The sequence below is a fragment of the Dama dama genome, chromosome 24, assembly GCF_033118175.1.
Source record: "Dama dama isolate Ldn47 chromosome 24, ASM3311817v1, whole genome shotgun sequence".
In the NCBI taxonomy this organism is placed as follows: domain Eukaryota; kingdom Metazoa; phylum Chordata; class Mammalia; order Artiodactyla; family Cervidae; genus Dama; species Dama dama.
In genome coordinates, this window is record NC_083704.1 from 5,607,183 (window position 1) to 5,621,116 (window position 13,934).

Here is a 13,934-nt window from a genome sequence, read left to right on the forward strand (position 1 = left end):
AGTAGACATTTGGTCACTGGTATGTAGTATATCCATATTCTCTGATCAATTAGTTAGCACTTTAAATTAACAAATCACTTTGTCTATGGACGTATTCTCTGTCTTTTGTAATTCACCTATGAGACTTGGAAGAAATTTTTTTTAAATTGTTAGCTATGAATCAGTGTACTAAAATAATACCACATATAAATTAAAACAGAAGATCAAATAGCATTGGCTTTGTTCTATAAAACTAATTAGGGACAGATTATTCTATCCACATTTCCCATAAGAGTACAGATTTTTAACAGACAGAGTTACAAAATGAGGCTAAGGCAATGGCAATTTGTTAGATTTCCAGAGCTTAATGTTTTCCAATCATTTTTTCCAGGAACTTGTCAACTATGCATATATTTATCTATTGGCTTGTTTCTTTTGCTTTCTTTTATTCAAATTATATAAGGATGAATATGTTGGGGAATCTCAGGTTATTAGTCTAAGTCACATCTTTACATGATAGTACTGATCCAATATACTCCTCACTCATAAGACTTTTGATGTAAATATCATATATCCTATTGAATATTTTATTGTTCTTTTTATGTTCTAAACCAATTTATATCCCTAACATAAAACTAGTCTTGTGGTTTCACTTTTGTTGTTATGAACTATTTCAAATGCACAGTCAAAATATAAATTAATATAAAAGCCACCAGTGTCAGTATAACTAACAAGAAATATCTTCATGCAATGCCATGTTTTTCATCTTTTTAATTATAAGTTTATATTGGAGTATAGTTGATTAACGATGTTGTGTTAATTTCACAGCAAAGTGACTCAGTTATACAAACCCATGTATCTATATTTTTCAAATTGCTTTCCCATTTAAGTTATTTCAGAATATAGATAGCCCTCCCTGTGCTAAAAGAACAGGTTATTTGGTTTTACCAGTCAGTCAGTCAGTTCAGTCACTCTGTCATGTCCGACTCTTTGTGACCGCATGGACTGCAGTCCACCAGGCTTCCCTGTCTATCACCAACTTTTGGAGCTTGCTCAAACTCAAATTCATCGAGTCAGTGTTGCCATCCAACCATCTCATACTCCGTCATCCCCTTCTCTTCCTGCCTTCCATCTTTCCCAGCATCAGGGTCTTTTCCAATGAGTCAGTTCTTTGCGTCAGGTGGCCAAAGTATTGGAGCTTCAGCATCAGTTCTTTCAATGAATATTCCAGACTGATTTTCTTTAGGATTGATTGGTTGGATCTCCTTGCAGTCCAACTGACTCTCAGAAGTCTTCTCCAACACCACAGTTCAAAAGCACCATTTCTTTGGTGCTCCGCTTTGTTTATGGTCTAACTCTCACATCTGTACATGACTACTGGAAAAACCATAGATTTGACTAGATGGACCTTTGTTGGCAAAGTAATGTCTCTGCTTTTTAATATGCTGTCTAGGTTTGTCATAGCTTTTCTTCTAAGGAACAAGTGTCTTTTAATTTCATGGCTGCAGTCAACATTCGCAGTGATTTTGGAGCCCAAGAAAATAAAGTGTGTCACTGTTTCTATTGTTTCCCCATCTATTTGCTATGAAGTAACGGGACTGGATGCCATGATCTTAGCTTTGTTTTTTATGTTTTAGAAACTCAGATACTGCACCTCTCCATATCATGGACTCTACAGCTCATTTTTGGCATCTCCTCCTGAGGCATACCTGGGGGAACACCTGTGATGCTGAAAAGTGTTAATAAGAGATAAGAATTGAGCAGAATAGAGTTCTATTATGTCCACATAGTGATTTTTTCCCCCAGATCTTCAGTATCCTTACAATTGTTTGAATTTTCATATATAAAAATGGAGAAACATAATGTGGATTTGCCTATTTTTTCTATATTTTAAAATATTGAGGTTTTATTACTGAAGTGAAGTTGCTCAGTCGTGTCTGACTCTTTGCGACCCCATGGACTGTAGCCTACCAGGATCCTCAGTCCATGGGATTTTCCAGGCAAGAATACTGAGTGGGTTGCCAGATCATGTCAAGTACTGAGCTAGTATTGTTCCTTTTATCATTTATAGTTTCTATCCCTTCTATCATGTATAAAGTCTAAAAGTCTAATTTGTCTGATATTCACATATATTCAGCAGTATTTTATTGTTTTTATTTTGTTATGCTTATTATGTATATTTCAACTATTTCATTTTCAGGTCCTGAGCCCTTTTAATCACTGTGCTCTTTATTTTATTGTGGATATTGACACTTTTGAATATTTTCTAACAACTTAGTTTGTGCTTTTCACAAATTTTCTTTGTGTGGTTTTTTTTCCCTATCTAGTGTGAATTAAAGCATAGTTTGTTTCTTTTCTTTTTACTCTTTATCTGATTATGACACATTCTATTATCTATGTTTAATAAATTCACTTACATCATATATGCATTCTTGTCTTAACTTAGTCTTTGTTAATCAATGTATCTATTTTGCTATTAAACAATTAAAGGAACTTAGGATATATTAATTATGAATACATTCTGCTTCTAAATTATAAGTTGTCATTTACAGGTAGAGAATGCATCATTAACAATAAATTTTTAATAATGAAGTTTAAATATTATCTATATCATGTGTGATTATAATTATAGTAACCATGATTTCATATCCATATTCCTTTAACTATAGTGAGGTTTATCAATGTTTCTCTCACAATTCTCTTTGCTCCCACTCTTCATTTATGGTTCAGTTTTCCTCTGCATGATATAAACCCTTCATCAGTTCTTTTAGTGAGAGTACCTCTCTTTCCAGTTATCTGAGAATATCACTTGTCCATTCTCAAAGAAAAAATCATTTGAGTATGAATGTAGAAAGACAGACACTTGCTTTCAGCACTTAAAATATTTTATTCTCTGGCTTCTTTTAGTTTGTTAGTACAGATGGATGCTCTACCAAATTATTTGTTATTTCTCTTTAGGTAAAATATAATCTGTTTTAATCTGCTAATTTTCAGTCTCAGAGTATTTTAGGATTTAGTTATATATATCCTTCTGCATTTTCAGTGCCTCCATGGCTGATTTCTTAAAGTCACATCCTCTTAGTATATGTTCTCATAATATCATATAACTTTAGTTCATACAAATTTTGCAACTGTCACTTTAATATTATCACTGTTATTGACTCATGATTATATTATCCCCAGTATTCTCAATGTCATGAGGGCCAGGTCTATAGTCCATGTATGACTTGGTTCACTAATTTAATGTCAGAATGTATCCCAAAACCTGGAATATAGACGTTCTCTATAAATATCTGTTCAGTTCATAAACTACCACTGTGTCCTTTGTATTATAGTTTTTTGAGTAGTGAAAGCTCTACTCCCTTCCAGTTTTCAACATCATTTTCATTCATTTTAAATTATTTAAAATCTGATTTTACAACTTCTAAGCCTCATCCTTCTCACCAAGAAACAGAAATATTTGAAGGACAAAAACCATCTTTTATCTTTTTGTTACACTTTCTCCATTGACCACAGAGTGGCAAAAAGATTTTCTATGAATATTTGATAACTATATGGATGGAAGAATGAAAGGATTAATGCATGAATGAATATCATTATATGAAGAGAATAGGCAGCAATGTGTGGACTTCACATTTCTTTCCTAAGCAGGACTGTCTATTAATCTGTGCAGGACTGTCTATTAATCTGTTTGATCCCAGCCCCACAGTTTATAAACTATAGGAACCAGGAAAAGTTATTTAATCTCTAATTGTTCAGTTTCCCATTTGCAAAATGAAGGTATTAATACTAAGAACCCACAGAGTTTGTGAGGATTAACAGAGTTAATGCTTGTTGAAGGCTAAGCCTAACGCTGGCACATATTAAGTACTCAATGCTATTTCCTGTAAATAATGACTCTCATTCTGTTTTCTTTCCTGTGGTTATTAAACAAGTTAGTCACTCATTCCATATCCTCTCCCTGTAGACTTCCAGTTTTGAAGGATGAGATTATGTGTTCAATGAAATGCTGAGAAAACTAAGATTTGTTGTACAGTCACTGAATTAAATACACATTACACACTCGTTAAATTATGTAGCATACATTTATTCTCAGCTCTCATCTCCAGGGACTCTGCTAGCTGTGGAAATCACACCTCTGCTCACAAGCGTTTGAAATCTTGTCACAATAGCGATGTTAGTAAGTAATGAAAGCAGAGTGTGTCAGCCAAGGATGGGGCAGAGAGGTAAGACAGCATGGAGGATGGAGGTCAAACCGTGGAGGCACAGAAAGTGTCTTTGTAAATTTTTCAATTTCCACCTTTCAATTAGCTCCATGACTAACCAAAATCTGATGAGAACAGGGAAAGGACTGACTCAGGGAAATCTAAGAGAATGTTTAACAAAATAGTGAAGGAGGGAAAGACAAGCTGTGTCTTCAGTTTGAGGAACAGCAGCTATTTACAACTGAAACAGCAGTCAACAGGGTTTGTGAAGGCAGGAATTCAAACCCTACCCTGAGGCATATTAGCCAAATGGCAAAAGACGAGATTCACTGTTCTTTAGAGGAACCTCTATCTCTAGCTGAAACTTCAAGAGTTAGTCGCTGATTTTTTTTTTTTTTTTTTTTTAGGACTCAATTAAATTACCTGCACAAAAGGTGTTTGCAATCACTTTTCAGTTTCAGAATCTTGTTCACAGCTGAACTGCCCAAGGTATCTACATTAATCGAGAAGGGCACTGAGAAGAGCTCTGGATTTTGGAGAGGAGACAGTTTCAGTGCAAAAGAAAAGGAAAACATAAACTCAATCTCTCATCAAAATTTCAAGTTGAAATTTTTTGTGTGTCTTCATAAAGTTTTAGGACAAATAGAGGTTTGAAATTATGGATAATAAAACTGAGACGTATGATTTGCTTTGATCCCAGGTGTTCCAGTGAACCTCAAGAGGGCTGACTCCCAATGTCACATTCATGGCTACTGCTCCTAAGTCCTTCTGAGATTTGCTTTAAGAGCAGGTCTCTGCTTTTCATATTCTGCTAGAAATGTGGTTCTCTTTCTCAGCTTAGAGAGAAGCAATGAACTTTCTTAATCAGAGGTAGAGAATACAGAGGCATACTCAAACCAGAAGGATGCCTCTGTGATTCTACTTTCTTTATTTTTCAGTTCAGTTCAGTTCAGTCACTCAGTCATGTCTGACTCTTTGTGACCCCATGGACTGCAGCATGCCAGGCTTCCCTGTCCATCACCAACTCCTGAAGCTTGCTCAAACTCATGTTCAGTTAGTAGGTGATGCCATCCTACCATCTCAACCTCCATCATACTCTTTTGCTCCTGCCTTCAGCCTTTCCCAGCATCAGGGTCTTTTCCAATGAGTCAGTTCTTTGCATCAGGCGGCCAAAGTATTGGAGCTTCCGCTTCAGCATCAGTCCTTTCAATGAACACTCAGGACTGCTTTCCTTTAGGATGGACTGGTTGGATCTCTTTGTAGTCCAAGGGACTCTCAAGAGTCTTCTGCAACACCACAGTTCAAAAGCATTAATTCTTTGGTGCTCAGCTTTTTTTATAGTCCATTCTCACATCCATACATGCCTACTGGAAAAACCATAGCTTTGACTAGACAGACCTTTGTCGGCAAAGTGATGTCTTTGCTTTTTAATATGCTGTCTAGGTTTGTCATAGCTTTCTTTATTTTTAGTGAAGAGTAAATTTTAGTAAAGTCTGAATCTGATGCTGACAATTTGTACTTTGCTCAAAATATGTACATGCAATCTTTTCTGTTTTCAATGTCAGTTTCAAATTCAACTAATTTCCTGGACAACAGAGTTATTAAATTTTCTTTGATCTTCTGAACAATATCTGATGGAGCTATAACTGGTACAGAAGAACCAAGAAAAGCAAGCATTCTACTCCTCACACATGAATACAAGGATACGTCTCAGGTGTAGAATGAAGCTGACCCATATACAAGAGATATTATCATTAGAGCCAGGCATTCTGAGAACCACTTGCATATGGATTTGTTGATAGCTATTTAAGATTTGTGTGGGTGTATTATTTTTATTGAGGATCCATGTTATTATTAGTCTTTCAAATATTTCCATGAGATACAAAACAAAAAAAGATAGGAAGCTTGAGTACCATTCTTATAGTGAATCCTTGCTAAAAGTTTACCTTTACTACTTTTTTTCTGGAACAAAACATTTTCTCATTCACTTGTAAATGAAAGTCCTACAAAATTCATCTAGACAGGTGGATTACCCTTTAAGGCAATCTCATAAGCAATTACCTGGAGGAGGAAATGACAACCTACTCCAGTGTTCTTGCCAGGAAAATTCCCATGGACAGAAGAGCCTGGTGGGCTACAGTCTATGGGGTTGCTAAGAGTTGGACACACTTGAGCAACTGAGCATACACACTGCACAGGGCTTAACCCTTGCTTTGGGACTGGTTCTTCCTTCCTTTTTTGCATTTTCTTTTGTAGGATTTAGGAAGATTTCATTTCGCTCCCTACCCCCATTGCCAGCTCTGCTGACATCTGTGTTGTGAATTGCAGGCTTCAGGAACATACAACGTGTGCAGTTAGCATGGTTCTGTTCTCAGAAGCCCTTTAAATCAGTTCTGCTCTCACTGTTTGATAGCTTTTGAACAATGATAGAGTACATTATCTCTTGTGCTGGATGCTGTGTATAGTATACAATGTCCTGATTCCAAGTTTAAGAATTTATAACTTTCTGCTGTCCTTGCATTCCTCCTTTGGTATATTCTTCCTCCCCCAGACACAGGCTCTTCTTTGCTGTACCCATAAGTACAAAAGTACTTTGTTCAGAAGAGATGCATCTTCACTCTGGCCTGACCAGACAGCAAGTTCACCTGTGATTTTCTTTCTTTGTGAAACAAAAATTCCATTCTTAGATTCTTTTTTTGAATTTCTGTTTCTTCACTTATCACTACTTTCTTCACACACACACACACCTACAAGTTCCACAGGAAGATCACATATGCTGTCTTTGCATCATATACACATATATATCTCTCCTTGGAGAAGGAAATGTCAACTCACTTCAGTATTTTTGCCTGCATAATCCCCATGGACAGTGGGGCCTGGTAGGCTATAGTTCATAGGGTCACAAAGAGTTGAACACAACTGAAGCGACTTATTATGCAGGCATGTATTATATTAAATTTTATATTGAGTGAAAGATTCTTTAAATTCAGTGGAGCTTCAACATTTGCAAAAGATTCATACACATGATTTTATATATTCCCATAATAACTACTATTTCCTCTAATGTATATAGCCTTCCCCTGCTTTCTTGTCCCTGTTGGTAACCACTGGTTTGGTCTCTATATCTGTGAGTTGCTTCTTATTTTTTTAATTCACAAGTTTGTTTTACTTTTTTAAAATATATTCTACATGTATGTGATGCAATATTTGTCTTTTTTTCCCTCTATCTACCTTATTTCAGTAGCATAACATCCTCCACGTCCATTTATGTTCCTGCAAACAGCAAAACTGCATTCACGTACAGTAAGTCCTTTAAATATGAACCATCAAGTTGAAAACCTTCAAAGATGTGAACGTGTGTTCCTATGTCAAATCACGTAAGTTAGTTCACACCTGGCATATATTATGTGCGTGAATCCTCTAACAACTGGTTGCAGTTTTTTGTACTCCCCTGTACAGTACTATATAAAGTGCGGTGGTACAATATCTTTACCTCATGCCAAAGATGTCTTGAAGTAAGTGTAGCAGCCTGATTTTGAGGGACAGTTCAGATCCTTTCCATATACTGCTATGTACTTACCCTGATGGCATACATGACTTTAAAGATCATTACAGGTACCTCATCATCAATAGAAACATCCTTTTCTTTTTGTAATTGATACCAATGTCCCATCTCAATCAGATAGGCTGCTTGATTATGGCTCTGGAAAGGGGAGGAGGATGCACTGGTTATCTCATTGCTGTTGTGTCTGGGTGATTCCAGTTCTCAAGAAAGGGGAAGAATAGTATATCTAAGTCACATATCAAATTCAGTTTTATCTTCAATAATGCTAGTAATGTTAATCTCTGGCTCCTGTGTGTAATCGTCAAGTGATCCATGACCCAGAAGGATGGTGATTCAAAGGCCCTTTTAGCACCCAACAATGGTACAACTAAAATATATCTTCCATTGCAACATTTATTGAGTAAATATTGTGTGAACTCTGGTCAGAGTCAGGGACATGAGACAAAGCACCTTTCTATTCAGATGGTTTAACTGAAGAGAATTTAATGGGAAGAATTCAAATAATGAAGAGAACACTGGCAATATTAAAGAAATCAACCCAAGAAGTTGAAGCAACTGGAGGCTATGTTCAGAAGGCAGTTTTCATACCAGTCCTGAAGCAGCGAACACAAGGACTGCCGGGTAGTCCAGTGAAACGAGAACGAGGATGGGCATGCCAGGCCACCTTCTCAACACACATCTCAGCAAAAGCAATTTCCTTGGAAGGATGCAGCCACCGTAGCACTTCACTGTGAAACTGGGAGAAATTGAAAGAGAAATGTGGACGCTTTTCCCCTCACCTCTGTTATGTTCCTGGTTTCTCCCATTGGCCAAACTCAGATGGAAACAAGACACTAGAGGAGCTCTATCGATGGAATCTAAGGGTTAAACTCCATGGGACAAAAACGTAGAGAAAAAAGACAATAGGTCTAGATGGGGTAGGCTGACAAGTGAAGAATCACTGGCACATTTATATTACCTGTATACCCACAGCATTGCCTTTTCTAAGTATTATTATAACTATTTAAAATGTAAAGAACAATGTTCCTAATCAGGAAATAAGTATTCCAAATGCAACAAGGTTGTCTGATTTTCCAATGGCTTTCTTATATCACACACTCTTCTATATTGCATGTTGTAATCAGGAGAACTTTTATGTCCTCCAAGTAAAGTCTTAAAATATCAAGACATTTAGGCATAAGTTAAAACAAAGAATAAGTCCCATTGCTTTATAATTTCAAGAGATTTGATTCCCTGATGATATTGGAGAGTGGCAAGAAGCCATGTCCTCAATAGTCTTAATATTTTAGAAAGAGTAAAACACTTGTGGTTAGTTACAGGCTAAAAAACTTTCTGTGAGCAATAATTGAGCCCTGGGGAGTGGCCCCTCCTTGATGATTCTGGTATAAACCCCTCCGGATCTTCACAACCATGCTGTCACTGGGGAATCACTCTTCTTTCACAGGTAGGACTAGGCATTGTTAACATATATTTTGAAATCTAGAAATACATATTTTAATCAATAAAAATAAAAATATTTGGCTTGAAAGCTATTCTCATAAATTAGCAAATGTCTTCTTTTAACACCTTTTAAATGAGTTTTAATAAAATTTCTGAGTTTACATAGAAAAGAACAGTACATATTTAGAATAAATACAATCAGAGAAGTAGTCTTCATTAAAAGTTTCACGAAATCATTATTATTTTATAAATTGGGCAAAGCTCTTTTTCTTATTTTTCTCTATATTGCGGGTAAAAGAATAGCAGTATTATCTAGATCATCAGCTAAGTAGTTAGCTTATTGAGTACTTTCTGCAATGAAAGTGAAAGTCACTCAGTCATATACAACTACTTGCTACCCCATGGACTGTAACCCACCAGGCTCCTCTGTCCATGGGATTTTCCAAAACAAGAATACTAGAGTGGTAGTCACTTCCTTCTCCAGAAGATCTTCGACGCAGACATTGAATCTATGTCTCCTGCATTGTGGGTGTTTCTTAACAGTCTGAGGCACAAGCAAAGCTGGCTTTCTGCTATATTGACCTTCTAACTGTCACCAGCTTTCACCTGATGAAGCTGATATAATATTTCCCCCCAAAACGATGTCATAAATACACACATCAAATATAAAACACAATTCAGTATGAGAAATGTGACTCTCAGATTCAAGAGTCATTTCTAAGTAGTAGACTAGTTGTTTTGGACACATACCTCATGGGGAGGTAAGTGCATGTTCTCATTTGGTGAAAATTGCTACCCTCATTAACATTAGGTGAAGAAACTGAACAGGTTTAAATTGTGCTATTTCTCTTATAGTACAAATATTTATAAATATACTGTTGAGTAGTATCAAAATGGAAAAAGAAATGGGTCAAAGGCCAGAGGACAGACCCTCAGGTTGAGGGTGATTGTCGAGAGTACAAAGCTTGTTGGCCTCAAGAGTCATTTCTGCCCACTTCTCTCTGAGTTTTCCTTGTCCAATCGTGTATGATGTTGTGATTTGTCTCTGTTAAAAGATTATTACCATAAAGTATTCAGGTAAATGATCTGGATTATTCATTGCTTTTACTATCTCATTTCCTCACAGTAAAAATGGAATGGATATGTTAATTATTTGGGGGATGATCTATTAAATACACACTTTGAAGACACAATCAGAACCAAAAGAATGTTTCCTTATTATGAGAATAACTATAATCTTAGGAAATTATAGAAGAAATACCAAATGGTTGCTATTTCATTGATTTAGATAACAACTTGTTATCATCCTGGTCAAATAGTTCAAATATATCAAGAGCAATGAAATAGTGCAAATGGGCAATAAAGCAGGAGTGCTTCATTTACAAAGTGTTTTAAATATGATCCATATCCATCCCTGGCCTTGTAGCTATTAATAACAGTCATTATGACAATGACATACCTAGTTATGTGCTACTAAAGGAAACTGTAGATTTTTCCAGCATCACCTTCATAGTCTCCTTATAATGCACAAAAGTTGAGAAATGCACTTTATCATTTCTTGCATGCTGTTTCAATTTTACAGGTAATATGATTACTATTATCAATGGGACCTTTTAAATGTTTTAAAGAACTTAAATTGAATTCCTATCATAGATTTATATTACTTTCTGCAAGAGTGAAAATGAACTAGAGTTACAAGAAAGTCATAATGATTTGGGGATGATTCTGTCAATCATTCTGAAAAAACTGTCTCCTCCCCAAGAGGAAATTTTTAATACATTCAGTTCAGTTCAGTTCAGTCACTCAGTCCTGTCCGACTCTTTGTGACCCCATGAATCGCAGCATGCAAGGCCTCCCTGTCCATCACTAACTTCCGGAGTTTACTCAGACTCATGTCCATTGAGTCGGTGATGCCATCCAGCCATCTCATCCTCTGTCGTCCCCTTCTCCTCCTGGCCCCAATCCCTCTCAGCATCAGGGTCTTTTCCAATGAGTCATCTCTTCGCATGAGGTGGCCAAAGTACTGGAGTCTCAGCTTCAGCATCAGTCCTTCCAATGAACACCCAGGACTGATCTCCTTTAGGATGGACTGGTTGGATCTCCTTGCAGTCCAAGGGACTCACTCTCAAGAGTCTTCTCCAACACCACAGTTCAAAAGCATTGATTTTTCAGTGCTCAGCTTTCTTCACAGTCCAAATCTCACATCCATACATGACTACTGGAAGAACCATAGCCTTGACCAGATGGACCTTTGTTGGCAAAGTAATGTCTCTGCTTTTTAATATGCTATCTAGGTTGGTCATAACTTTCCTTCCAAGGAGTAAGCATCTTTTAGTTTCATTGCTTCAGTCACCATCTGCAGTGATTTTGGAGCCCCCAAAAATAAAGTCTGACATACATTATTTTCCCCAAATCTCTCCCTCGCAAATTACCATCTTTAAAGTCTTTACTGAATTTCTTACAATATTTCTTCTGTTTTATGTTTTGGTATTTTGACCACGAGGCATGTTGGATTTTAGCTCCCTAACTGGGGATTAAATCCTTGCCCACTGTACTGGAAGGTGAAGTTTTAACCTCTGGGTCTCCAGGGAAATCCCCTAGGTTACTACTTTATGCCACATGTGTTTACAAGTTTGAGAGGAGTAGGCATAAGGTGATGACGTGGGTAATGGAAAAAAGACAAAGGATAAATTCATTTTTATTTCCTTTACTTTAGACTTCATTGGAAGCTAAGCAAACACAATGTTAAAGGAAAACTACACAGAAGTGACTGAGTTTATTCTCCTGGGACTGACAGATTTAGCTGACTTGCAGCCTGTCCTCTTTGTGGTCTTCCTAGTCATCTACCTGATCACAGTCATCGGAAATGTGGGCATGATTTTGTTAATCAGAACTGACACAAATCTTCACACTCCAATGTACTTCTTCCTCAGCCACCTCTCCTTTGTAGATCTCTGTTATGCCACCAATGTCACTCCTCAGATGCTGATTCACTTCTTATCCAAGAGAAAAACCATTTCCTTCCTTGGCTGCTTTATACAGTTCCACTTTTTCATTGCCCTGGTGATTGCAGATTATTATATGCTCACAGTGATGGCTTATGATCGCTACGTGGCCATCTGCAAACCCTTGTTATATGGCAGCAAAATGTCCCGAGGTATCTGCATCTCTCTTGTTGCTGCTCCTTACATTTATGGTTTTGCAAGTGGTCTTACCCAGACCATCCTGATGCTCCGTCTCATCTTCTGTGGACCCAATGAAATCAACCACTTTTACTGTGCGGACCCACCTCTCTTAGTCCTGGCCTGCTCAGATACTAATTTCAATGAGACTGCCATGTTTGTGGGGGCTGGTTTCAACCTCACATGTTCTCTCACCATCATCCTCATCTCCTACATTTTCATCTTCACGGCCATTCTGCGTATCCGCTCTGCAGAAGGGAGACGAAAGGCCTTCTCTACCTGTGGGTCCCATCTGACAGCTGTCACTGTCTTTTATGGGACACTGTTCTGCATGTACCTGAGGCCCCCTTCTGAGACATCTGTAGAACAGGGCAAAATTGTAGCTGTTTTTTATATCTTTGTGAGTCCTATGCTAAATCCTTTGATCTATAGCCTTCGGAACAAAGATGTTAAAAACGCAGTAAGGAGAATAATACAAAGGAAATTTTCTGCCAAATAGAGTGCGCATTTTGATCACAGGTATGTAACATATCCATATTGTCTGATCAATTAGTGAGTTATTTAAATTAAAAAGTCATTTTGACTATGAATTTTTTTAAAATTCACCTATAAATCATGGAGGAATGTTAGCCTATTATTAGTGTGACTCAGTGTATTAAAAAAAAATGCCGCATATAAATTAAAACACAAGACCAAACAGCATTGTTATTGCTGTATAAAATTAATAAAGGACAGTTTATTCTATCCACTTTACTCATAAGTGTACAGAGTTTTAGTATAAGTCTTAATATACAAACCTACAGCCTTCCAAACAAAGATGTAAAAAGAGCAATAAGCAAGTGTTTCAAGAGAAATTGTTTGTCAAATCAGATGCACATTTCACCAGAGGTATATAATATATTAGTATTCTCTAACTAATCAGAGATAGTTTTCAATAAATAAATCACTCTTCCTACTGGCCTTTTTTTTCTTTTGTATTCACTTATGAGACTTGGAGGAATGTGTCAGATCATTAGCTTGTGTTATTTTAGTGTATTTAAAGTAAATGTCACATAGGAATTTAATGACAAGACCAGACAGCATTGTTATTGCTCTGTGAAACTACTAAGGACAGAAAATTCTATTCACAGTACTCAAAGTTATAGAAGACAGACTTACCAAGTGGTGCTAAGACAATAAAATTTGTTTGATTTGGAGGGTTTACAGTTTCTGAAATATTTTCAAAAACTTGTCAGCCATATCAGGAAGAAAGGTTTTTTTCTTTGTTTGCTTGATTTTTTTCCTTTGTTCAAATTATGTGTCAGTGAAAATCATTGGGTATCTTAAGTTATTACTCTAAGAAACTTGTTTAGATGTTAGCACTGGTCCATTGTAATCCTCATTATTAAATCATTTGGCAGAAATGCCAAATTGCCTTTAGATTTTGAAAAAAGAAATCTTTTGATTTGTTTTACCAATATGTGTTCTGCTTTTAAAACTGATATTTAACTTTCATTCATTATTTTTTATTATGGTCACAACCATAAACACAAAACAATATAAAGAGCACTTGTCAAGGCATAA

At 36.5% G+C, this 13,934-nt stretch overlaps 1 protein-coding gene across 1 annotated transcript; it reads left to right on the forward strand.

Moving 5' to 3' along the window:
- The first annotated feature begins 11,931 nt into the window (after positions 1–11,931).
- LOC133046138 (olfactory receptor 5M5-like) lies at positions 11,932–12,870 on the forward strand. Its single transcript, XM_061129082.1, has one exon. It carries the CDS (start codon positions 11,932–11,934, stop codon positions 12,868–12,870), a length of 939 nt encoding a protein of 312 aa, XP_060985065.1.
- Positions 12,871–13,934: the final 1,064 nt, after the last annotated feature.